Source organism: Homarus americanus, unplaced genomic scaffold, assembly GCF_018991925.1.
Source record: "Homarus americanus isolate GMGI-L3 unplaced genomic scaffold, GMGI_Hamer_2.0 scaffold43123, whole genome shotgun sequence".
Taxonomy (NCBI): Eukaryota; Metazoa; Arthropoda; class Malacostraca; order Decapoda; family Nephropidae; genus Homarus; species Homarus americanus.
Window position 1 is genome coordinate 4,814 of NW_024733355.1, and position 27,117 is coordinate 31,930.

A 27,117-nucleotide genomic window follows, 5' to 3' on the forward strand; every position below is an offset into this window, starting at 1 on the left:
GATCACTGGTAGACTTCCCCCCTGTCCTGCCTCCCGTGTGTGCTGCTCTGTCCCTGCCTCCCGTGTCCTGCTCTGTCCTGCCTCCCGTGTGCTGCTCTGTCCTGCCTCCCGTGTCCTCATCATCCCTGCCTCCCGTGTCCTGCTCTGTCCCTGCCTCCCGTGTGCTGCTCTGTCCCTGCCTCCCGTGTCCTCATCCTGTCCTGCCTCCCGTGTCCTGCTCTGTCCCTGCCTCCCGTGTCCTGCTCTGTCCTGCCTCCCGTGTCCCTGCTCTGTCCTGCCTCCCGTGTCCTGCTCTGTCCCTCCCGTGTCCTGCTCTGTCCTGCTTTCACACCAGTCATCAGTGTTTTGTTGACTCTACGTCTTGGGAGTAGTGAGAGGTGAGGAAGGTAGTGAGGTGAGGAAGTAGTGAGGGGGTGAGGAAAGGTAGTGGTGGGGAAGGTAGTGAGGAGGTGGTGAGGGGGTGAGGGAGGTGAGTGAGGAGGTGAGGGAGGTGGTGTGAGGTGGGGGAGTGAGTGAGATGAGGGAGGTGAAGAGTGAGGAGATGGTGAGGAGGTGGGGAGGTGGTGAGGGGTGAGGGAGGTGGTGAGGGGGTGAGGGGGAGGTGGTGAGGAGGTGGGGAAGGTGAGGTGGGAGGTGGGGGAAGGTGAGGTGAGGTGAGGTGGTGGGGAGGTGAGGGGAGGTGGTGAGGAGGTGAGGGAGGTGTGGTAAGGGTGAGGGAGGAGTGTGTGGGGTGAGGGGAAGCGTTCAGCTGACATACTGAACAGAATGGGGTGACAGTCTTAGATTCCTAAAAGTGCAATTACACACACTGCTTCTCTTTGCCCCCTCTCCCAGTTTGGTCATCTTCCGGCGATTATGAATGTCCGGTCTGTCATTCAAGTGTTTTAATGTTTAAAAGAATAGTTCTATATCGTAACGTCATTTGTAGAGAGGTTCGTGGGTGTGTGTGAGAGAGAGTTCGTGCAGCACCACAGACGGTAGGTTGTGTAGTGACGGAAGCAATACCAGCGGGCAGTGAGGGCAAACTCCTAAGGGGGTATTGTGCACGCAGTTAGTCTCTATTGTGCACCCTAGGGCCCTTTGTGCACCCCCTACTGTGCTCTCTTACCTGCCCCCTCACCCCTCTCACTCGTTCCTCTCCATACTCACCTTTCATCTCTGCATACCTGGCCCCTCTCCCCTGCCCTCTCCCTGCCCGACCTACCTACTGTGCCGGCCATTTAAACCTGCGCACACACACACACACACACACACGCATACATACATACATACATACATACATACATACACACACATACATACATACATGCATACATACATACATACATACACACATACATACACACATACATACATACATACATACATACACATACATACGCACACACGCACACACATACATATAGTACACACACACACACATACATACATACATACATATACACACACGCGCGCACGTACACAAACACGCGCGCACGTACACACACACACACACACACACACACACACACACACACACACACACACACACACACACACACACGCTCACCATGTACGTGTTTTTCACATACACACACGTACACACAAACATACAAAGACAAAGAGAGAGAGAGAGAGAGAGAGAGAGAGAGAGAGAGAGAGATGAAGTTTGCGTGCGTATCTTAACCTGCAGAACATTGAGAGAGGTTCTGCGTGTTAGTCGTATACCAGAGCATCATTTTACGAAAGGTGTTGCTTGCAAAGATACGTTACTTGCGGTTGTCGACGAGTTGAACACAGAGAGAGAGAGAGAGAGAGAGAGAGAGAGAGAGAGAGAGAGAGAGAGAGAGAGAGAGAGAGAGAGAGAGAGAGCGTGCAGGGAAACAGTCTTGCGTGCGATACATTATCTAGAGCAGCATTGCGACATATTTAGCGTGCAAGGAGACAGTTTGCGTGTGTCGTAGGCCCTGCGTGCAATAGTTGTGTGAGTGATGCAAGGTAAAGTAACCTCAACCCAGCTGTCCTCGTGGTGGTACTGGTGACCGTGTGTCCTCGAGGTGGTACTGGTGACCGTGTGTCCTCGAGGTGGTACTGGTGACCGGTTGTCCTCGAGGTGGTACTGGTGACCGTGTGTCCTCGAGGGCGGTACTTGGTGACCGCAGGTCCTCGAGGTACTTGTGACCGGTCGTCCTCGAGGTGGGTACTGGTTATCGGTCGTCCTCGAGGTGGTACTGGTGACCGGTCGTCCTCGAGGTGCATTGGTGACTGGTCGTCCTCGTGGTGGTACTGGTGACCGGTCGTCCGTGGTGGTAATGGTGACCGTCGCCCCGAGGTGGTACTGGTGACCGGCTGTCCTCGAGGTGGTACTGGTGACCGGTTGTCCTCGAGGTGGTACTGGTGACCGGTCGTCCTCGAGGTGGTACTGGTGACCGGCTGTCCTCGAGGTGGTACTGGTGACCGGTTGTCCTCCGGGTGGTACTGGTGAGCGGTCGTCCTCGAGGTGGTACTGGTGACCGGCTGTTCTCGAGGTGGTACTGGTGACCGGTGTCCTCGAGGTGGTACTGGTGATCGTGTGTCCTCGAGGTGGTACTGGTGACCGGTCGTCCTCGGTGGTACTGGTGACCGGTCGTCCTCTAGTGGTCCTGGTGACCGGTCGTCCTCGAGGTGGTACTGGTGACCGGTCGTCCTCGAGGTGGTACTGATTACCGGTCGTCCTCGAGGTGGTACTGGTTACCGGTCGTCCTCGGTGGTACTGGTGACCGGTCGTCCTCGAGGTGGTACTGGTGACTGGTCGTCCTCGTGGTGGTACTGGTGACCGGTCGTCCTCGTGGTGGTACTGGTGACCGGTCGTCCTCGAGTGGTACTGGTTACCGGTCGTCCTCGAGGTGGTACTGGTGACCGGTCGTCCTCGAGGTGGTACTGGTGACTGGTCGTCCTCGAGGGGGTACTGGTGACTGGTCGTCCTCGAGGTGGTACTGGTGACCGGCTGTCCTCGGTGGTACTGGTGACCGGTTGTCCTCGAGGTGGTACTGGTGACCGGTCGTCTTCGAGGTGGTACTGGTGACCGGCTGTCCTCGAGGTGGTACTGGTGACCGGTTGTCCTCGAGGTGGTACTGGTGAGCGGTCGTCCTCGAGGTGGTACTGGTGACCGGCTGTTTTCGAGGTGGTACTGGTGACCGGTCGTCCTCGAAGTGGTACTGGTGATCGTGTGTCCTCGAGGTGGTACTGGTGACCGGCTGTTCTCGAGGTGGTACTGGTGACCGGTCGTCCTCGAGGTGGTACTGGTGACCGGTCGTCCTCTAGGTGGTACTGGTGACCGGTCGTCCTCGAGGTGGTACTGGTGACCGGTCGTCCTCGAGGTGGTACTGGTGATCGGTCGTCCTCGAGGTGGTACTGGTGACCGTGTGCCCTCGAGGTGGTACTGGTGACCGGCTGTCCTCCGGTGGTACTGGTGACCGGTCGTCCTCGAGGCGTACTGGTGACCGTGTCCTCGAGGTGGTACTGGTAACCGGTCGTCCTCGAGGTGGTACTGGTGACCGGCTGTCCTCGAGGTGGTACTGGTGACCGCTCGTCCTCAGGTGGTACTGGTGACCGCTCGTCCTCGAGACTGTGACCGGTCGTCCCGAGGTGGTACTGGTGATCGTGGTCCCGAGGTGGACGGTGACCGGCTGTCCTCGAGGTGGTACTGGTGACCGGTCGTCCTCGAGGTGGTACTGGTGACCGGTCGTCCCAGGTGGTACTGGTGACCGGTCGTCCTCAGGCGACCGGTCGTCCTCGGGTGGTACTGGTGATCGGTCGTCCCGGTGGTACTGGTGACCGTGTGCCCTCGAGGTGGTACTGGTGACCGGCTGTCCTCGAGGTGGTACTGGTGACCGGTCGTCCTCGAGGCGGTACTGGGACCGTGTGTCCTCGAGGTGGTACTGGTGACCGGTCGTCCTCGAGGTGGTACTGGTGACCGGCTGTCCTCGAGGTGGTACTGGTGACCGCTTGTCCTCGAGGTGGTATACCGGACCGCTCGCTCGAGTGGTACTGGACCGGTCGTCCTCGAGGGTAACTGGGATCGGTTGTCCCGAGGTCTCTTCTCACAAGCAAGACTCTCTCAAATGCTGTGTCCTTATTTTTCACTTCCTTAATTGCTATTTTTCTTCCTTCTCTTCTTTGTGTCCATATTTACGTCCTAATTATCGTGTTTTTCCTTCTTCTTCCTCATATTTCTTTTGTTACTCCTGTTCCTCCTCTTCCTCTTCTTCATCCTATTCCTCCTCCTCTTCTTTTCCTCCTCTTCCTCCTCCTCCTCCTTGCATCTCTTTCGTTATCAATCATTGTGTCTGGTTCTGGTTGACTTATATCCGCACCATTGTCTCGGTGTTGCTGTTCACTCTCTCCTCAAGCGACATGTTGCAGTCTTCTTAATTTACGATATTCAATTTGGTTCTGTAGTTTGTTGCATATGTTGCCTATATCGTGCACGGTTGTCTACTTGTGTTGCTGTAGGGAGGTGTCCGGTCCCTGTTGCCCCTCCCCCCTCCCCGTCCTCTGCTTGTGTGTCTCTGTTACTGCCTACCTTCTGTCACTGGTGTCATTGTTACCAGTTTCTTGTGTGTGTGTGTGTGTGTGTGTGTGTGTGTGTGTGTGTGTGTGTGTGTGCGTGTGCTTGTGTGTGCGGCGCTCGCGCTCCACCAATCCATCCGTTAGTGTTTCAGTGTGTCTAAGATGTGATACGTATGGAACAATGTTATTTCCAATATATATATATATATATATATATATATATATATATATATATATATATATATATATATATATATATATATATATATATATATATATATATGATAACTACTTCTTACTGCTGCGGTGTTTTTGAAGGTTAGTGGGTCATTACCTAATACCTGACCATTGTGGACCTGATCTCACCTCCTATATATATATATATATATATATATATATATATATATATATATATATATATATATATATATATATATATATATATTATATATATATATATATATATTTACTATTATACGGAACTTCAAGTAATGAATACATTGAAGACTCTTGATATATGAGTTGTAGAGCTGAGAATATCTAAAGTTGCACGTATATAGAGCAGTGGTCCTCCCCAACCCTGGTATATGGCAGTGAGACATGGGTCACGCACAGGGCACCTGAAGGCACTGAAAACTTTCACCAACGTAGTCTACGTTCCATCCTCCGAGTTCACTGGGAAGACAAAAGAACAAATGCCAGTATTCTTGCTGACACCAACTGTAGGAGCAACGAGGCTACCATTATCCATGAACAACTACGCTGGACTGGCCATGTTACCCGCATGGACGACAGTAGACTGCCAAAGTAGCTACTTTACAGTCACCTAACGAATAGTAAACGTAACACTGGGGAAACTGAAAAGGTATAAGGATAGTCTTAAGACAAACCTGAAAGGTGCCAAATCGACCCCTCACCGGGGAGACGATTACTCCACACCGTAACGCTTGGAGGAACACCACACGAGAAGGTGTCAATATTTCCGAGTTAGCCCGACTACAAACCGAGGCAGACAAGCGCCAACACCGGAAAGACGCTGCCACCGCCCTCCGCACTAGATGTAGCCCTCCACATGTGCAACATCAGTAAACAACTCTGCCGGCCCCGTATTGGCCTCTTTAGTCACCTCAGAGCTCACCAACGAAGGTGACATCTTTTAATAACTTGTATCATTGTATCATAGCTGGATGATCGTCATACTCGATTCCGAGTGACAGCAAAGCAGTAGTAGTAGTGTACCAGTGATCATTGTTACAGTTTATTATTGGATGCCTGGACATATTTTATAATAGTTAATGATGATGAATATTACATTATAACAACAACACCCAGTCAGTATAACAACAACACCCAGTCAGTATAACAACACCCAGTCAGTATAACAACAACACCCATTCAGTATAACAACAACACCCAGCCAGTATAACAACACCCAGTCAGTATAACAACAACACCCAGACAGTATAACAACAACACCCATTCAGTATAACAACAACACCCAGCCAGTATAACAACACCCAGTCAGTATAACAACACCCAGTCAATATAACAAACACCCCAGTCAGTATAACAACAACACCCAGACAGTATAACAACAACACCCATTCAGTATAACAACAACACCCAGCCAGTATAACAACACCCAGTCAGTATAACAACACCCAGTCAATATAACAACAACACCCAGTCAATATAACAACAACACCCAGTCAGTATAACAACAACACCCATTCAGTATAACAACAACACCCAGCCAGTATAACAACACCCAGTCAGTATAACAACACCCAGTCAATATAACAACAACACCCAGTCAGTATAACAACAACACCCAGACAGTATAACAACAACACCCAGACAGTATAACAACAACACCCAGTCAATATAACAACAACACCCAGTCAGTATAACAACAACACCCAGACAGTATAACAACAACACCCATTCAGTATAACAACAACACCCAGCCAGTATAACAACACCCAGTCAGTATAACAACACCCAGTCAATATAACAACAACACCCAGTCAGTATAACAACAACACCCAGACAGTATAACAACAACACCCATTCAGTATAACAACAACACCCAGCCAGTATAACACCCAGTCAGTATAACAACACCCCAGTTAGTATAACAACAACACCCAGTCAGTATAACAACTACACCCAGACAGTATAACAACAACACCCATTCAGTATAACAACAACACCCAGCCAGTATAACAAACCCAGTCAGTATAACAACACCCAGTCAATATAACAACAACACCCATTCAGTATAACAACAACACCCAGCCAGTATAACAACACCCAGTCAGTATAACAACACCCAGTCAGTATAACAACACCCCAGTTAGTATAACAACAACACCCAGTCAGTATAACAACTACACCCAGACAGTATAACAACACCCATTCAGTATAACAACAACACCCAGACAGTATAACAACAACACCCAGTCAGTATAACAACAACACCCAGCCAGTATAACAACACCCAGTCAGTATAACAACACCCAGTCAGTATAACAACAACACCCAGACAGTATAACAACAACACCCATTCAGTATAACAACAACACCCAGCCAGTATAACAACACCCAGTCAGTATAACAACAACACCCAGACAGTATAACAACAACACCCATTCAGTATAACAACAACACCCAGCCAGTATAACAACACCCAGTCAGTATAACAACACCCAGTCAGTATAACAACACCCCAGTTAGTATAACAACAACACCCAGTCAGTATAACAACACCCAGACAGTATAACAACAACACCCATTCAGTATAACAACAACACCCAGACAGTATAACAACAACACCCAGTCAGTATAACAACAACACCCATTCAGTATAACAACAACACCCAGCCAGTATAACAACACCCAGTCAGTATAACAACAACACCCAGACAGTATAACAACAACACCCATTCAGTATAACAACAACACCCAGCCAGTATAACAACACCCAGTCAGTATAACAACAACACCCAGACAGTATAACAACAACACCCATTCAGTATAACAACAACACCCAGCCAGTATAACAACACCAGTCAGTATAACAACACCCAGTCAGTATAACAACACCCAGTTAGTATAACAACAACACCCAGTCAGTATAACAACTACACCCAGACAGTATAACAACAACACCCATTCAGAATAACAACAACACCCAGTCAGTATAACAACAACACCCAGACAGTATAACAACAACACCCATTCAGTATAACAACAACACCCATTCAGTATAACAACTACACCCAGACAGTATAACAATAACACCCAGTCAGTATAACAACAACACCCAGTCAGTATAACAACAACACCCAGTCAGTATAATAACAACACCCAGTCAGTATAACAACAACACCCAGACAGTATAACAATAACACCCAGTCAGTATAACAACAACACCCAGTCAGTATAACAACACCCAGTCAGTATAATAACAACACCCAGTCAGTATAACAACAATAACACCCAGTATCACAATAACACCCAGTCAGTATAACAACACCCAGTCAGTATAACAACAACACCCAGTCAGTATAACAACAACACCCAGTCAGTATAACAACAACAACATGCAGTCAGTATAACAGCAACACCCAGTCAGTATAACAACAACACCCAGTCAGTATAACAACAACACCCATTCAGTATAACAACAACACCCAGTCAGTATAACAACAACAACACCCAGTCAGTATAACAACAACACCCAGTCAGTATAACAATAACACCAGTCAGTATAACAATAACAACACCCAGTCAGTATAACAACAACACCCAGTCAGTATAACAACACCAGTCAGTATAACAACAACACCCAGTCAGTATAACAACAACAACATGCAGTCAGTATAACAGCAACACCCAGTCAGTATAACAACAACACCCAGTCAGTATAACAACAACACCCATTCAGTATAACAACAACACCCAGCCAGTATAACAACAACACCCAGTCAGTATAACAACAACACCCAGTCAGTATAATAACACCAGTCAGTATAACAATAACACCCAGTCAGTATAACAACAACACCCAGACAGTATAACAATAACACCCAGTCAGTATAACAACAACAACACCCAGTCAGTATAACAACAACACCCAGTCAGTATAACAACAACACCCAGTCAGTATAACAACAACACCCAGTTTAGTATAACAACAACACCCAGCCAGTATAACAACAACACCCAGTCAGTATAACAACAACACCCATTCAGTATAACAACAACACCCAGCCAGTATAACAACAACACCCAGTCAGTATAACAACAACACCCAGTCAGTATAATAACAACACCCAGTCAGTATAACAATAACACCCAGTCAGTATAACAACAACACCCAGACAGTATAACAATAACACCCAGTCAGTATAACAACAACAACACCCAGTCAGTATAACAATAACACCCAGTCAGTATAACAACAACACCCAGACAGTATAACAACAACACCCAGTCAGTATAACAACAACAACACCCAGTCAGTATAACAACAACACCCAGCCGTAACAACAACACCCAGTCAGTATAATAACAACACCCAGTCAGTATAACAATAACACCCAGTCAGTATAACAACAACACCCAGACAGTATAACAATAACACCCAGTCAGTATAACAACAACACCCAGTCAGTATAACAACAACACCCAGTCAGTATAACAACAACACCCAGACAGTATAACAACAACACCCAGACAGTATAACAACAACACCCAGTCAGTATAAGAACAACACCCAGACAGTATAAGAACAACACCCAGTCAGTATAACAATAACACCCAGACAGTATAACAACAACACCCAGTCGTATAAGAACAACACCCAGTCAGTATAACAACAACAACACCGGACGTTGCTCAGCGCACAGTGTCACAGAAGGAGTTAGGATGTTACCCACACAGGATATATCCCCCCCCCCGCGCTCACACCCGCAGCCGCAGCATCCTCATCTTGCCGCAAGCCAGGTGTCGGCCAGTACTGCCCTAGGGTACTGCCCCCAAGCATGCTTTAACCCCTGGTCACGAAGGCCGCAAGCTGGGTGTATTGGTGGGAGATACACTTCCTCTCTACCTGAGTGTAGTGGGTGTAGATCTAATTGGCCCGTAGTTACACCTAAGGGCCATCTCACTACCCTGTTTTTGTCTCGTTGATAATTACCACTGTCTACTGCCCTGCCCTTCCCCATACTGCCCTGTCACCCTGCCCCTCATATTGCCCTGCCTCCCCGTCTCCTCATACCGCCCTGCCTCCTGCCCCTCATACTGGCCTGCCTCCTGCCTCCCTCATACTCACCCTGTCACCCTGCCCTCATACTGCCCTGCCTCCCTGCCCCTCATACTGCCCTGCCTCCCTGCCCCTCATACTGCCCTGCCTCCCTGCCCCTCATACTGCCCTGCCTCCCTGCCCCTCATACTGCCCTGCCTCCTGCCCCTCATACTGCCTTGTCTCCCTGCCACCATACTGCCCTGGTCTCCCCTGCCCCCATACTGCCCTATCTCCCCGCCTCCTGCCTCACACATACTGCCCTGTCTCCCTGTCCCTCATACTGCCCTACCTCCCTGCCCTCATATTGCCCTGTCTCCTGCCCCTCATAATTGCCCGCCTCCTGCCACTGTACTGCCCTGTCTCCTGTCCCCATACTGCTCCTGTCTCCCCGCCACCATACTGCCCTACCTCCCTGTCCTTCATACTGCCCTGTCACCCTGCCCCTCATATTGCCCTGCCTCCTGCCCCTCATACTGCCCCCTGCCTCCTGCCCCTCCTCATACTGCCCTGCCTCCCTGCCCCTCATAGCCCTGTCTCCCTGCCACCATACTGCCCTGCCTCCTGCCCCTCATACTGCCCTGCCTCCTGCCCTCATATACTGCCCTGCCTCCTGCCTCATACTGCCCTGCCTCCCTGCCCTCATACTGCCCTTGCCTCCCTGCCCCTCATACTGCCCTGTCTCCCTGCCCCTCATACTGCCCTGCCTCCCTGCCCCTCATACTATTCCCCGTTTATGGTGTCAGTCTTACACTATACTGTCAGTTTATGAGTAAACTAATATGTTGTATTTCTTGTTACAGGTGAGTGTGTTGGCAGCCGTGAGTGTTGTCAGTAAGTGTTGGCTGGTGTGTTGGCAGCCGTCAGTGTTGTCAATAATAATAATAATAATAATAATAATAATAATAATAATAATAATAATATTAATAATAATAATAATAATTAACGGTTTATTGAGAAGTTTTGCAGCCCGAAGGCTGAAGATATACAATAGAGAGAAATGACTAATTACATACAAAGACATGGGGTGGGTGGGTCGTTTAACAAAAGCTTTCACGACTGAAATGAGAAGGAACATGAACTGAACATACAAATTATTATAGTTTACAGTTGATGGCCTGGGCTGGTCTCTTGCCTTACTGTGTAAGGTCATTTACGCATTGTAGTGCAGTAACTCGTCCGTAGGTGTTGATATGAAGGACCTCACGTGCTCATGGGGACACCGGTTTGTGTAGGGTGGTGTCACAGTACCTCACTCTCTGCTGGGTGGTGTTGTGTTATCTCGTAGTAAGGTGTAAAGCCGACCCACAGTTGTTCCCAGGGATTAACACCGCCTGGTTCCCAGGGGTGCCTGTCTCACTGGTGGGTCACGGCTCTCACTGGTACTGTCTAGTACTGAATTCACTGTCTTAAACACTGTTCATCACTGATCCCACTTGTTTCCGAAACGAAATTGTCACTTTTGATTATGTAGATATCCCAGTGGTGAGGATGGGTCGGGGAGAGGGACTTGGGGAATGGGCCGAACATGGCCAAGGGGGGCTGCTGCCCAGCAGCGCCTGGTAGGTCTTGAACCTCCGGTGGTCAAGGATGTAGTGTTGACAGGTGTGTTGACAGCCATCGGTTTTGTCAGTAAGTGTTGACAGTTGTGTTGGCAGCCGTCAGTGTTGTCAGTAAGTGTTGACAGTTGTGTTGGCAGCCGTCAGTGTTGTCAGTAAGTGTGTTGGCAGCCGTCAGTGTTGTCAGTTAGTGTTTACAGTGTTGGCAGCCGTCAGTGTTGTTAGTGTGTTGACAGTTGTGTTGGCACCGCAGTGTTGTCAGTAAGTGTTGACAGGTGTGTTGGCAGCCATCGGTGTTGTCAGTAAGTGTTGACAGGTGTGTTGGCAGCCGTCAGTGTTGCAGTAAGTTGACAGTTGTGTTGGCAGCCGTCAGTGTTGTCAGTAAGTGTTGACAGTTGTGTTGGCAGCCGTCAGTGTTGTCAGTAAGTGTTGGCAGCCGTCAGTGTTGTCAGTATCTCTTTGTTACCGAGTTGAGGAAGATACAGTTGTGGGCAGATGAACACAGCTGCCTGTTGATAAGAACTCCTCAAACTTGTTGTAGAGTTTATATTAGCGTGTGTGTGTGTGTGTGTGTGTGTGTGTGTGTGTGTGTGTGTGTGTGTGTGTGTGTGTGTGTGTGTGTTACGTCAATGAAACCTGAAGTTTGCATCAAGGAGGATCTTTGGTGAGGGGTGGTGGCTGGGCTTTCTCCCCACTCTTCCCTCCTCCCCACTCCTCCCTCCTCCCCACTCCTCCCTCCTCCACACTCCTCCCTCCTCCCCACTCCTCCCTCCTCCCTACTCCTCCCTCCTCCCCAATCATCCCTACTCCTCCCTACTCCTTCCCACTCTCCTAGTACGGTGTGCCCCAGGCGTGGGTGAGCGGCCCAGCAGGTGTGGGTAAAGGGAGGGAGCAAAGGTTAATGTATCGTGGGGAGGCTACGTGCACCCCTGGGGAGCAGGCTACTGCTGTTACACATGTACCCCACCCCACCCCACCTAACCCCGCCCCGCCCCGCCCCTACTAACACCGTAAGATAACAAGGTGTGTTAACAGCCAGCCACTCCTGCTGCTGGTGGTGGCTCCTTGTCCACTATTTTAGACCAACACCAAAAACCAATATTGTGTCCTACTGTCTTTTAGACTAGGTGTGTGTGTGTGTGTGTGTGTGTGTGTGTGTGTGTGTGTGTGTGTGTGTGTGTGTGTGTGTGTGATAATAATAATAATAATAATAATAAATAATAATAATTGACGGTTTATTGAAAAAGTTCTGCAGCCCGAAGGCTGAAAATATACATTGGACATAAATTACTTATTACATACATTGGTGGTTTAACAAAAGCCTTCATTAGAGAAAGGTAAAGGAACATACAGTGAACACACAGATTAATGTAGGTGTTGAACAGCATACACGTAGTGTAGTAACTCCCTCCCAGATGGTGTTAGGAGGGACCTCGCGTGGTGTAGTAGTTCCCTCACAGATGGTGTTATGAGGGGTCTGACGTGGTTTAGTAATTCCCTCACAGATGATGTTATATGAGTGAGGCGTGGTCTCAGGCCTTCCTATCATAGACGGATTAACACATTGCTGGTTGTTGTTGGGTCTCACGGGCAGTTATCACTGGGTACCTGGGACCTCACTGTGTGAAGGTTAACTTGGGTACGACTCGGATGTTACTGTTGAGTTGTTCTCACTGACTTAAGCACTGTTCACCACTGTTCACCTCTGTTCAACACTGGTTCCATTCCTTTCCTAAATGATATTGTAACTTCTGGCGAGAACTTGTTGATATTCCGGTGGGGAGGAGGGTTCAGGTGAGGGAGTTGGTATGGGCCAACTTAGCAGTTGACCTGGCTGCTCCCAGAGGAGCGCCAGGTACGTCTTGACCCTTCGGTGGTCAAGGATGTAGTGTGTGTGTGTGTGTGTGTGTGTCGGACTCAGACCACTGTGACACTGATCGTCGACTTATCAGAGCCAAGCTCTCACTTCACCCTCGCCCCAAAACGGCGAAGGCAACAAGCCTCCAGAAGAGGTTTTAATACTAAGCGTCTGGAGGACCCAGCAGTAGCACATGCTTTCAGAGAGCAGCTCGAACATGGGCTGATAAAAAACCCAACAGCAAACAACGCTAATCCCAGTGCCGAATGGGATACTCTCAACACTGTCATGACAAAAACCTGCAGAGACCCTCGGCCAGATCAAAAGAATACACCAGGACTGGTTTGTTGAAAATGAACTGGCAATCAAAGTACTCATCGATGATAAACGTGCTGCTTTTACTGACTGGCAGAACAACCCTCAGTCTCAGACCAAAGCTGATACCTTCCGCAAGAAGAAAGCAACAGCCCAGCGGGAACTCTGCATTCTAAAGAATGATTGGCTTAAAAATAAAGCATATGAATTACAAAAAACATGCAGCCCCCTCTGCTCATTTGATGGTAACTTCATAATTAAAGATGATGAAGGCCTCCTTCAGATCTGGAAAGAACACTACCATTCATGGTTCAACTGAATCGCTGATGTGGATGTCCTGACTACCCAGCAGGTCCCTCAGCATCCAGAGCTGACCCACCTCAGCTATCCTCCATCCCTGGATGAGGTAGCTACTGCCATCAAACAGATGAAAAATAACAAAGCCTCAGGGCCTGATGGAATCCCAGCCGAGGTGTATAAAGCAGGAGGACCTCTGCTTACCAGGCGTCTCCACTCTCTCCTGGAGAATATATGGGAAAAGGAGGAAATCCCCCAAGCTCTTAAAGATACTTCCATTGTCAACATTTATAAGAACAAGGGGGACCGGTCAGACTGTGGCAACTACCGTGGGATCTCACTGCTCTCATAATAATAATAATAATAATATTTAACGGTTTATTGAAAGAGCATGGCAGCCAGAAGGCTGAAAATATACAATTACATAATTGGGGAATGGGTCTCTTGATTTACAAATGTTGTACAAGTAACATAAGTAATACAAATATGATATATAATAATTAGGTGTTGATAATTTTTACAATGGTTAGGACTGGGCTGTTCTTATAGCAATCAGTTCGTGCTCATATGGGCTGGATGCGGTTGGGCAGGTGTGTGGCCAGGACAGTAGCTTGGGGCAAGACAGGTGTGCTCCACCCTTCAGGTTAGGTTAGGTGAAGCCGTGAGGTCAGGTCAGGTTAGGTCAGATCCAGTCACACTCAGTATTACACCGCTGTGTTTTTGTGCTTTTCCTTGGAGTGCATAATAGGAACACTGTTTGGGAGTCAATTGTTCACTGATCACTTGAATGTTCTGCTGAATAAATCCCGGTGTAGTAAGGCTGGTAGGGCGTTGGGATATAGCAGGGGGAGGGGTGAGCCTAACAAACTCGGCCAGGCTGCTCAAACTGGGAGCGCCTTCAGGGCACGTCTTGTCTCGCTGGTGGTTGACAAGTGTGTCTCCGTAGCTGGCAAGATTATCTCCCAAGTCCTCCTAAACAGATTCCTTCCAGGGGCGAAAAACTTCCTCCCAGAATCTCAATGTGGTTTTAGACCTTCACGTGACACCACGGACAGATACAGGAAAAGTGGAGAGAACAGCGTCGTGACCTGTACATGGCTTTCATCAACCTAACCAAGGCCTTTAATTCGGTCAACAGGGAAGCCCTCTGGTGGACCCTCAGACGTTTTGGCTGCCCACCAAAATTCATCGCCATTGTGAGGCAACTCCACGATGGCATGAACGGCAGTATCCAGCACAATGGCAACCAGACTGAGTTTTTCCCCTTTCAAACAGGGGTTAAACGAGGATGTATACTGGCACCAACTCTCTTTTTCATTTTCTTGGCTGCCTTCCTTACTCGTACCAGTGCCAATTTAGCCAGCGTGGTGGACATCAAGTACCAGGTGAAGGGTCTTTTCAACATAAGACGATTCCAGGCAAGAACAAAGGTGTCGGCAACTTCCATTACTGAACTTCAGTATGCAGACGACCTCATGCTTGTTGCTCACACTGAACACGACCTACAAGAGATCATGAACACCTACGCAGATGCGTATGCGCACTTCGGCCTTAAGGTGAATGTACGTACGACTCATATTCTCTTTCAACCTGCCCCAGGTTCAAACACACCTCCACCATCCATCCAGCTTAACGTTAATACCCTCTCTACCTCTCTAATGTTACCGACTTTCGGTATCTCGGCTCCCACCTGTCAACCACCGCAGACATCGATGAAGAAATTCAGCACCGGATCAGATGTGCATCTCAAGCCCTTTGGCGGAGTCCGAAATCGTATCTTCAGCTGTAGAGAGCTGAAATTATCTACAAAGCTGCATTTATATCAAGCAGTGGTCCTCCCCACCCTGCTATATGGCAGTGAGACATAGGTTACATACAGGGGGCACCTCAAGGCATTTGAAAACTTTCACCAACGTAGTCTACGTTCCATCTTCCGAGTTTGCTGGGAAGACAAGAGGACAAATGCCTGTATTCTTGCTGACACCAACTGTAGGAACATCGAGGCTACCATTATCCAAGAACAGCTTCGCTGGACTGGCCATATTACCCTCATGGACGGCAGTAGACTGCCAAAACAGCTACTTTACAGTCACCTAACGAATAGTAAACGTAACGCCGGCGGGCAATTGAAAAGGTATAAGGATAATCTTAAGACAAACCTGAAAAAGTGCCAAATCGACCCCCTCACCTGGGAGTCGATTACTCCACACCATAACGTTTGGAGGAACACCACACGAGAAGGTGTCAATACTTTCGAGTTAGCCCGACTACAAACCGAGGCAAACAAACGCCAACGACGGAAAGACACTGCCGCCGCCCCTCCCGCACTAGATGTAGCCCTCCACATGTGCAACATCAGTGGACGGTCCTGCCGGTCCCGTATCGGCCTGTTTAGTCACCTCAGAACTCACCAACCAAGGTGACATCCCTAATAACTCAGATCATTGTATCATAGCTGGATGACCGTCATCCTCGATTCCGAGTGACAGCAAAGTAGTAGTAGTAGTGTGTGTGTTTGTGTGTGTGTGTGTGTGTGTGTGTGTGCAATATTATTATTATTAATAATAATAATAATAATAATAATAATAATAATAGTAATACAAATAATAATAATTAACGGTTTTTGAAAGAGCATGGCAGCCGGAACGCTGAAAATATACAGTTACATAATTGGGGAATGGGTCTCTTGATTTACAAATAATATACAAGTAACATAAGTGATACAAATGTGATATATAATAACTAGGTTGGGAGAAGCTCAAACTACAGGGCATTTCAACATAGTGACAGTGCAAAAATTAAGATTGACTGGGAGTGAATACACTGGTTGATTACAAGTTATTGATAATTTTTACAATGGTTGGGACTTGGCTGTTCTTATAGCGATCAGTTCGTGCTTGTATGGGCTGGATGCGGTTGTGGTGTCGAACAGCAATTCTCGGGCGAGTGATCTCAGATGGTAGGAGGAGCCGATGTCGAGGATGGTGCAGAAGCTTCTCACCAAATTTGCAGATGAGGTCGTGGTGATGGTCAGTGAGAGCTGAAAGGGTCAGTGTGTTGAGCGCTTCTTGATGTGTAGTAGGAAGGGGAGAGAATAATCTTGCAATCCCTCTTTTGCACTTTTTCTAGGTGGTTACGTTGTGTGCCATTTAGGGAGGAAGACCAGGTAGGGGAGGCATAGGTGAGCTTGGGACGTATGAATGTTGAGTAAACGCTGAGGAGCTTGGGTGCAGGAACTCCGAGGGACTTGAGTCGGCGGAGGAGGTGGAGACGTAAACTGGAGGATTTGACAACTTCACTGACGTGTGGTTTCCAATTTAGTTTGTTGTCTATGGTGACGCCGAGGAACTTAGTGGAATCTACAACCTGGAGTGTGTTGGGACCTAAACTAATTGAGGGGGTGGGACAACGTTGGAGGAGAGGTTTGATGTACATAAGCATGGTCTTGGTAAGGTTGATGGTGACGTGGTTTTTGGTGGCCCAGTTTTGGAGACTGTTCAATAAATCCTGAAGGGCGGTATAGTCAGGAGCAGAATTATTGACGCTGACTCCAATGGTGGAGTCGTCGACATATTTCCAGCGAACAGGGCTACACATCGCTACACTTCTAAGAGGCTCAGTCTGTCATTACATTGGCGGGTTAGCTGTTGTATGGCAGGTAAGGTACAAGGGACGGAGACACCAAGATATTTAAAAGAAGAAACATAGTCAATAGTGTTGTTACCTATCTTGAACTTGGCGGGGCCGCGTTTGCGGTTACCAGCTTGTTTGTTGAACACCTTAGTTTTCTCAGTGGAGATAATAAGACCGAGGTTCTCACAGGCTGCGTATACATGGTTCAGGGTGGCTTGCATTTCACAATGAGTTTTAGTATGTATATGAATAGTATTAAATTTAAAAATAATGCATTCATAAGAACATTGAACAAAGTGGGGCTAAGTACTCTACCTTGAAAGGGTGTCAAGTTGCATATCTTTAACTTCACTTTTGTAACCCTTAAACAGTGCAGCAGCCCTTCTGTTGGTTAGGTAACCACTTATCCAGTGTAACAGCCTACCTCCTATATCCATTTTGGCTAGTTCGTACAATATGTTTGTGTTGAGGGGTCTGTATTGTTTTTACTACTACTACTACTAATAATAATAAAAGTATTAATATTAATAATAATAATACCTGGACCAGACTGTGTGTGTGTGTGGACCTCACAGCTGCCGGGTTGTGGAAAATGACACCAAGATCTGCCGTGGGGAGGTCTACTTGGGGGGAGGGGGACAGCTGATGGCTTGAGGTAGGAGAGAGAGTGCTGATGGAGAGGGAGGGAAGGGAAGGGAGGGGAGGGGAGGGAAGGGGGAGACTAAGAGCTCTGGTTTTACGATATAGGGAAGAAGAGTTGTTATGGATTAGCTGTAGAGTCCCTAGATAGCTGGAGGAGGGAGGGGGGGGTTGTGGTGTGTGGAGGGGGTGAGGTTGGAGGAGGAGGGAGGGTTGGAGGTGGGAGGGGGTGAGGTTGGAGGAGGTTGAGGTGGAGGGGTGAGGTTGGGAGAGGTTGGAGGAGGCTGAGGTGGAGGGGGGTGAGGCTGGAGGAGGAGGCTGAGGTGTGGAGGGGTGAGGTTGGAGGAGGGGGAGAGGTTGGGGGTGTGGATGGAGAAAGATAGGGGAAGTGGCGGGGTGAGGGTGGAGGAAACTGCAGCTTGTTGAAGAGTTTAGTGGGTGACCCTGTATGGGGGGATGGGGAGGAAGGTTGTTAGGGGTGGGAGTGGTGGCTGGGGAGGAAGTGTTGTTAGGGGTGGGGAGTGTGGTGGTTAGGAGGAAGTGTTGTTAGGGGGTGTGGTGGTTGGGGAGGAAGGTTGTTAGGGGGTGGGGAGTGTGGTGGTTGGGGAGGAAGTGCAGTCAGGGGGTGGGGAGTGTGGTGGTTGGGGAGGAAGGTCAGGGGTGAGGTGTGAAAGGGAGAAGGGTACCCAAGGAAATGGTGAGGGAACTCCTGCAAGAGTGAGAGAGGGGTCGGGGTGAGGGGAGAGGAGAGGTCGTGAGGGAGAGAGGGTCGGGTGAGGAGAGAGAGAGAGAGAGAGAGAGAGAGAGGAGAGAGAGAGAGAGAGGAGGAGGGGGAGAGAGAGAGAGAGAGAGAGAGAGAGAGAGAGAGAGAGAGAGAGGAGAGAGAGAGAGAGAGAGAGAGAGAGAGAAAGTCGTGGGTGAGAGAGAGAGAGAGAGAGGGTCGTGGGTGAGGGAGAGAGAGAGAGGGTCGGGGAGAGAGAGAGAGAGAGGGTCGGGTGAGGGGAGAGAGAGAGAGAGGGTCGTGGGTGAGGGGAGAGAGAGAGAGAGAGGGTCGTGGCACTGCACTTGACCTCTACTGTTACTGAAATAATTTGCTTCTTGTTAGTTAATTAAAAGATGTTATGGGTTTATTACTTAAGACAATAATGCCACAATTACTCGATTATTTGTCGACGTTATTGCGGTGGTTATTGTTGTTATTTATGGTTCACGATGTGTTGTTGTTGTGGAGGCTGGTGGGTGTTATGTGCCAGGGGCCGGATACTCAAAAGGACTCTTTGTTTATCCCGTAACTGGACTTACAGTTTCCGATCGGTATACTCAAAACAAATATTTGGCAGCGGTGTCCGTAAGTGAGCCCATAATCAGGGGCCGGATACTCAAAACACCTCATAAGTTACGTTTTTCAGCATGATACAGTACCATATATTGTGGAAGCCTTACACTACCATAAATTTAGCAAACTCAAAATGTAATTATGGTTCCGTAAGCCTTCCGTAAGTTCTCGTAACTCTAGTGTTTACCCGGTAAATTAAGTTCTCTTGTCGGACGGTAGATGTCAGTGCAGATGCTAGTTGGCCAATCAACGCTCAGTTAACAAAATCATCAACCAATCACAAGAGAAGGAGAAATCAGCTGAGAGCGACGCACGTAATATTATTTTGTAAACATGGAAGGACCACCAGCCAAGAAGAGACGGCCTAATTTCAGTGAGATGGGGGATATATTTCTGGGTTCGAGAGATGATGTAATGGGCAATTGCAGGAACTACCGAGAAAATGTTTCCATTACCATAAACATTCTGGGGATGAGGGATATTTTCTTGATTTGTGATAACTGTCTCGTTAACGGGAAAACACTCATTCATTCACGGTAGTGCTCTTCACCAATTGTTCTGGCTAACAGAGATCTCACAGTATTTGGTGTTTTACCCCACTAGAATTTAGGTAAATAATCCCTTGCATAATGTTGGCCTGTGACAAGACACATAAGCTATACTAAGATAGCCTTATTCTGGGCAAATTCAAATAAATTGGTTAATGATAGTATAGCCTTGCCTAACCTAAATGACAAATCACTTCTCTTAAATTACTCATTTAGCCTAGACCCTGGTGTTTTCCTTTCAATGTTGGGAACATTTGGTCTGAATTGTCTTCAAGTTCATACAAAAAACAACAATTTAAAACCTGAAAATATATCGGATTAGCCGTAAATTTTCTTAAATTAATACTCTACCTATGATAATGTTCAAGGAAAGTCTGGAACTAGGCCTAAGGTAGCTGCTAGACAAAGTGTCTCACTGACGGCCTGACGCTCACCAAAAAACCATGTACACATTCTCTAACCTAACATACCATAACATAACATAACCAAACCTATCTATCTAACCTATACCCTATTAGTATAATTTCTTATTTAAATAATCCTCATGTTCTAACTAAATTAAGTAGGCCCCACATTTAAACATTTATTTGCCTAAGACTGAAAAAGCAGTTATATAGGCCCCTATTAATCAAGTTAATTGCAATCCATATTTTAAGCCTATCATTTAATTTTGGCTAGCCTATGGAAATTTATAGCCTTTCATGTTATCATAAGCCATATACATAAGAAAATAGGCTAAGGCTATTGGTTGAATATTAGAAAAACAAGGCGAAGTCTTGGCAGGAATGTTCACTTGACCTCATATTTGGCTTTCATTACTGAGGGATATTTACGGCCATACAACATTAATAAGTTCCATCTGCAAGTTTACTCAGTCATAAAACATATTTTTACCCTAAGTGTGAACAATACAAACCTTTTATTTTGGTAAGAAATACTTTATAATGTGTAAGAAGACAAAAGATGCGTCTCTTCCAAACTGAGACAAACACAAACACTCAAGCCGCTTATTATGGCAACAAAAAAGACAAAGTGAAATATTATATTTCAGTATGTTGATGTACAAAACATTTTCTTCATTATTCTATGATAAAACAAGTCTAACAAGCATTATTACAACATATATTATTATTATTTTCTATACAATCGGGAATTAGTCGCTACTACATCCGGGTTGAGAGTGTTACAAACCTCAGGAGCTGGTGTAAGTTACTTGCGTTAACTTACGGAGTTCGATGTCAAATAATGGTTTTGAGTATACCATCTGTGTTTTGAGTATACCGATCTGAGACTGTAAGTCCAGTTACGGGGTACGCAACGACATACAGTCCCATAAATTTTTTTGAGTATCCGGCCCCTGGGCAGGTTAATCACAGGTAGACTCCTTTCATTGTACTCAAGAGGATAAGTCATTGTACTCAAGGGCTTAAAGCTATATCATTGTACTCAAGAGGATAAGTCATTATACTCAAGAGCTTAAAGCTATATCATTGTACTCATGAGGGTAAGTCATTGTACTCAAGGAAAGTGAACCTGTTATAATTAAACAACATACTACAGACATATACACAAGTGATCCAAAAGTTCCTGTTCACCTGTACTAGTATAGGTGGTCATTATTATCCATGTCCACATTTATCTACCTATTATTATTAATATAATTTGTATATACTTGCAACATTACTTTGAACATTTATTTTATTTACTGTAAGTAGAAGAAGGTCTATAACAAGGTAGCTATAATTAAGATTAACTAGATTGGTACTGTAATTATGGCAGGTGTACAGGGACTTTACCGACACTCTTTAGAATACTTAATAAAGCCGGATGTGTTTCCTGGGTGTGGTGTAGTGTGGTTGAGGGGTAGTGTGGCCACGTGTGGTTGAAGAATAGTGTGGCCAGGTGTGGTGTAGTGTGGCCACGTGTGGTTGAGGGGTAGTGTGGCCACGTGTGGTTGAAGAATAGTGTGGCCAGGTTGGGTGTAATGTGGCCAGGTGTGGTGTAGTGTGGCCAGGTGGGGATGGTATAGTATTACATCAATGACCACAGTGGTTCCTGTGGCGGCACAAGGCTTCACCTGGTCTGTTGGTGGTGGCGGTGGTTGTTGTTGTTGTTGTTTACAGGGAGTGTAGTAAGAGGAGACCGTGTGTGGTGGCAACACGGGGCGGCAACACGGGGCGGCAACACGGGGCAGCAACACAGAGACAACACGGGCAGCAACACAGGGCGCTGTACAGGGCGGCACTAACACAGGGCAGCAACACAGGGGCAGCGGCAGCAACACGGGGCAGCAACACCGGATGGCAACACAGGGCAGCAACACAGGGCAGCAACACAGGGCAGCAACTGCAGGTGGCAACACAGGGCAACAACACAGGGCGGAGTGGCAACACAGGGCAGCAACACAACACAGGGGCAACAACACCGGCAACACGGGCGGCAACACGTGGGGCAGCAACACGGGCGGCAACACGGGGCGGCAACACAGGGCAGCAACACGGGCAAGTAACACAACACCGGACAACACCGGTGGCACAACAGGGCACAACACCGGGTGGCAACACGGGGCGGCAAACACGGGACAACAACATTCTCGATGTTCACCCTGGTAAATGTATTATTCTGGCTAAATAAACATTAACCTTAACTCTCTTCCTCCCGTCACCTTCCTCTCTCCTCCTTCCTCCCGTCACCTTCCTCTCTCCTCCTTCCTCCCGTCTCCTTTCCTCCGTCTCCTCCTTCCTCCTTCCTCCCGTCACCTTCCTTCCTCCGTCTCCTTTTCTTTAACACACACACACACACACACACACACACACGCCACACACACACACACACACACACACACACACACACACACACACAGTAAATGACCCTTGACCTGTGGGAATGAGGTCACCGTATAGATTGATTTAAGGGGCGCTGGTGGTAGAGCGGTACCGCTCTTGCCGTGCAAGCGAGATGTCACGGGTTCGATTCTCGGGCCAGTGGAAGTTGTTTGGACATACTTCTTAGCCCCCATTAGTCCCTGTTCACCTAGCAGTAAAGTAGGTACCTGGTGTAAGTCGAAAGTTGCGAATTAGTATTCAGGGAAAGTTGTTGGAGCTTCCAATAACTTGATGACTTAAACCATTGACTCTTCAGGCTTCTTGGCCCTTGACTCTTCAGGCTTCTACGCCCTTGACTCACGAGACATAAAGGCAAGCATGAACTTAGCATGCTTCCCTGCTGGGCGCTGTAAACGCTTCTGTGCTTCACCTTACACAAGGATGTAGGGGGGTGCCCCCCCACCCAAAAAAAACCCCGTACTATTCAATCAAATAAAGGGTCGTACGTGAGTCACTACTGCTGAAGGGTCGTACGTGAGTCATTTCGTGAGTCACTACTGCTGAAGGGTCGTACGTGAGTCATTTCGTGAGTCACTACAGCTGAAGCGGTCACGTGAGTCATTTCGTGAGTCACTACTGCTGAAGGGTCGTACGTGAGTCATTATTGCTAAAAAGTCGTACGTGAGTCATTGATAAAGGGTCGTCCCTGTGTCAGTTGGCGAGTCACTATTGCTGAAGGGTCGTACGTTAGTCAATATTGCTGAAGTGTCGTACGTGAATCATTTCGTGAGTCACTACTGCACGCGGGTCGTTCGTGTCGTTATAAAGTCTTTGTTTTTATGAGCTAAAGTTACGACTCTTCCTGGAACTTGACACAATAGAGGTGGTGGGCAGCGAGGGGGTCTTGTGGGCAGCGAGGGGGTCTTGTGGGCAGCGAGGGGGTCTTGTGGGCAGCGAGGGGGGTGTGGGTGGGCAGCGAGGGGGGTCTTGTGGGCAGCGAGGGGTCTTGTGGCAGCGAGAGGGGTCTTGTGGGCAGAGAGGGGATCTTAATGGGCAGAGCAGCGGGGGATCTTGTGGGCAGTGAGGGGATCTTGTGGGCAGTGAGGGGTCTTGTGCATGGGCAGTGAAGTCTTGTGGGCAGCAGGGTCTTGTGGGAAGCGAGGGGGTCTTGTTGGGGCAGCAAGGGGGTCTTGTGGGCAGCGAGGGCGACTTTGTGGGCAGCGAGGGGGTCTTCTGTGGGCAGAGAGGGGTCTTGTGGGCAGCAGAGGGGGTCTTGTGGAGCGAGAGGGGGTCTTGTGGGCAGCGAGGGGATTCTGTGGGCAGCGAGGGGGGTCTTATGGGGCAGCTAGGGGGTCTTGTGGGTCTTGAGAGGGGGTCTTGGGGCAGAGGGTCTTGTGGGCAGCAGAGGGGTCTTGTGGGCAGCTAGGGGTCTTGTGGGCAGCGAGGGGTCTTGCAGAGGCAGCTAGGGGTCTTGTGGGCAGCGAGGAAGTCTTGAGGGCAGCGAGGGATTCCTAGTGCAGCGAAGGGGTCTTGTGGGCAGCGAGGGGTCTCATGGCAGCGAGGGGATCTTGTGGGCAGCGAGGATCTTTGTGAGCAGCGAAGGGTCGTGGGCAGCCAGGGGTCTTGTGGGCAGCGAGGAAGTCTTGTGGAAGCGAGGAAGTCTTGTGAGCAAAGGAGGAAGTCTTGTGGCAGCGAAGGGGTCTTGTGGGCAGCGAAGGGTCTTGTGGGCAGCCAGGGTCTTGGGAAGCGAGGAAGTCTTGTGGGCAACGAGGAAGTCTTGTAAGAAGCGAGGAAGTCTGGCAGCGCAGGAGATCTTTGGGCAGCAGGGGTCTTGTGGGAAGCGAAGGGTCTTGTGGGCAGCTAGGGTCTTGTGGGCAGCGAGGAAGTCTTGTGGGCAGCGAAGGGGTCTGTGGGCAACCAGGGGTTCTTGTGGGCAGCGAGGGTCTTGTGGAAAGAGGGATCTTTGGGCAGCCAGGGGTTCTTGTGCAGCAGGGTCTTGTGGGCAGCGAGGGGTCTTGGGGCAGCGAGGGGTCTGTGGGCAGCGAGGGTCTTGTGGGCAAAGGGCTTGTGGGCAGCGAGGGTCTTGTGGGCAACGAGGGTTCTTGTGGCAGCGAGGGTCTTGGGGCAGCGAGGGTCTGTGGGCAGCCAGGAAGTCTTGTGGGCAGCGAAGGGTCTGTGGGCAGTAAGGGGGTCCTGTGGGCAAAGAGGGGTCTTGTGGGCAGCGAGGGGTCTTGTGGGCAGTGAGGGGTCTTGCAGCGAGGGGGTCTTGTGGGCAGCGAGGAAGTCTTCTGGGCAAGAGGAAGTCTTGTGGGCAGTGAGGGGGTCTTGTGGGCAGCGAGGGGTCTTGTGGGCAGCTAGGGGTCTTGTAGGCAGCGAGGAAGTCTTGTGGGCAGCGAGGGATCTTGTAGGTAGAGAAGAGGGTCTTATGGCAGCGAGGGGGTCTTGTGGCAGCGAGGAAGTCTTAGGGCAGCGAGGGGATTCAGGAAGCGAGGGGTCTGTGGGCGCGAGGGGGGTCTTGTGGGCAGCGAGGGGATCTTGTGGGCAGCGAGGAAGTCTTGTAGAGCAGCAGGAAGTCTTGTGGGCAGCGAGGAAGTCTTGTGGGCAGCGAGAAGTCTGTAAGGCGAGGAAGTCTCTAGGGCAGCGAAGGGTCTTAGGCACGAAGGGCTCCTAGGGCAGCTAGGGGTCTAGGCAGCGAGGAAGTCTTGTGGGCAGCGAGGAAGTCTTGTGGGCAGCGAGGAAGTCTTGTGGACGAGAGATCTTGGGCGAAGGGTCTTATGGGCAGCGAAGGGGTCTTGGGCAGCGAGGGGGGTCTTGCAGGCAGCCAGGAGTTCTTGTAAGCAAAGCGAGGGTCTAGGGAAGCGAGGGATCTCGTGGGCAAAGAGGAAGTCTTGTGGGCAGCGAGGGGTCTGAGGGCAGCGAGGGTCTTGTGGGCAGCGAGGGGTCTTGTGGGCAGCGAGGGGATCTTGTGGACAGCGAGGGTCTTGTGGGCAGCAAGGGGTCTTGTGGGCAGCAAGGTTCTGTGGGCAGCAAGGGTCTTGTGGGCAGCAGGTTCTGGGCAGCGAAGGAAGTCTTGTTGGCAGCGAGGGGTCTAGGGCAGCGAGGGTCTTGTGGGCAGGAGGGGGTCTTGTGGGCAGCGAGGGGGTCTTGTGGGCAGCGAGGAGGTCTTGTGGGCAGCGAGGAAGTCTTGTGGGCAGCGAAGGTTCTTGTGGGCAGCTAGGGGGTCTTGTGGGCATGAGGGGAAGCCCAGGGCAGCGAGGGGGTCTTGTGGGCAGCGAGGGAGTTTCTTGTAGGCAGCGAGAGTGGTCTTGTGGGCAGCAGGAAGCCCAGGGCAGCGAGGAAGTCTTGTGGGCAGCGGGAGGCCTTAGGGCAGCGAGGGGGTCTTGTGGGCAGCGAGAGGGAGTTTTTGTGGGCAGCGAGGGTTCCGTGTGGGGTCACCTGAATTTTACCCCATCAGCGACCCTTCCCGTCCCTTCCCTATTTATTTCCCTATGATTCAAACGCCCTAACGCTACATGAGGGGTTAGGTTAGGTTGGTTAGGTTTTGTTAGGTTAGGTTAGCATACGATGGTTAGGCTTGATTAAGGTGATTAGGTTAGGTTTTGTTACCAATATCATCATTAACTCGAACACGCTGATAGTTTCAAGCATAGGTTGATGGATATATGAGCAATAGGGTTGGGTGTAAACGGACTGCCCAGTATGAACAATAGTCCCACTGCAGTTTCTCCATTTTATGTTCTTATGTTCTTATGTTAGGTTAGCATTACATTTAAGAAGAATTTTTATTAAAAGTTATTTACAGTATCTAAGTTTTGACGTACACAGTTGCCGTGGCTGTGGTTAATGAGTTAGAGTTCAATATTTAAAGCAGAGGATAAACTTACAACACACACACGCACAACTGAGTGGTGAGACAACCCAACACATGATACTGCGGTGTGTGGCGAGTGAACACAACCAGCACCTGGCAGCTCACAAAGGGTCGTACAGTTAATGTCTCCAGTGAAGATGTTAGACTGTAAATCAAATCCAAATATAACATCTTAACTACACTGAACTCTACCTTAACTAGATAATTCACTCCTAACACCTGTTAGAGACGAGACTACTTTAACTCAATACATCCAATTAAACACCAGTTAGGGGTCAATATTACACTGACCTACCCCAACCAGATACCTTCACTTAACACCAGTTAGAGATAACCTTACACTGACTCTACCTTAACCAGATACCTTAGCAATACGTAACTGAACGAAGCATTACCGA

General features: G+C 48.8%; 2 protein-coding genes across 2 annotated transcripts; both read right to left on the reverse strand.

Annotated features, from left to right (window-relative positions):
* Nucleotides 1–1,882: 1,882 nt before the first annotated feature.
* On the reverse strand, nt 1,883–23,510 carry LOC121869778 (flocculation protein FLO11-like). Its single transcript, XM_042371339.1, has 3 exons — nt 23,423–23,510; nt 3,318–4,057; nt 1,883–3,232 (listed from the first exon to the last, which is right to left on the reverse strand). Exons 1-3 carry the CDS (start codon nt 23,508–23,510, stop codon nt 1,883–1,885), a joined length of 2,178 nt encoding a protein of 725 aa, XP_042227273.1.
* Nucleotides 23,511–24,708: 1,198 nt separating this feature from the next.
* On the reverse strand, nt 24,709–26,227 carry LOC121869779 (vegetative cell wall protein gp1-like; the record flags this gene model as incomplete). The annotated part of the gene is made up of 2 exons (XM_042371340.1): nt 24,709–25,461; nt 25,599–26,227. Coding segments are annotated over 2 exons (1,382 nt in total), but the record flags the coding sequence as incomplete, so codon positions are not given.
* Between the last annotated feature and the right edge of the window lie 890 nt (nt 26,228–27,117).

What these genes read in the sequence shown, in the direction of transcription:
- LOC121869778 (XM_042371339.1), bottom strand. Translation starts at nt 23,510, where the DNA reads ATGACTCACGTACGACCCTTCAGCAGTAGTGACTCACGAAATGACTCA. An exon ending in TGACTCACGAAATGACTCAC is followed by an intron (nt 4,058 to 23,422) that starts GTACGACCCTTC and finishes GCTTGTGAGAAG; the next exon opens with AGACCTCGGGACAACCGATC. An exon ending in TCGAGGACGACCGGTCACCA is followed by an intron (nt 3,233 to 3,317) that starts GTACCACCTCGA and finishes ACCGGTCACCAG; the next exon opens with TACCACCTCGAGAACAGCCG.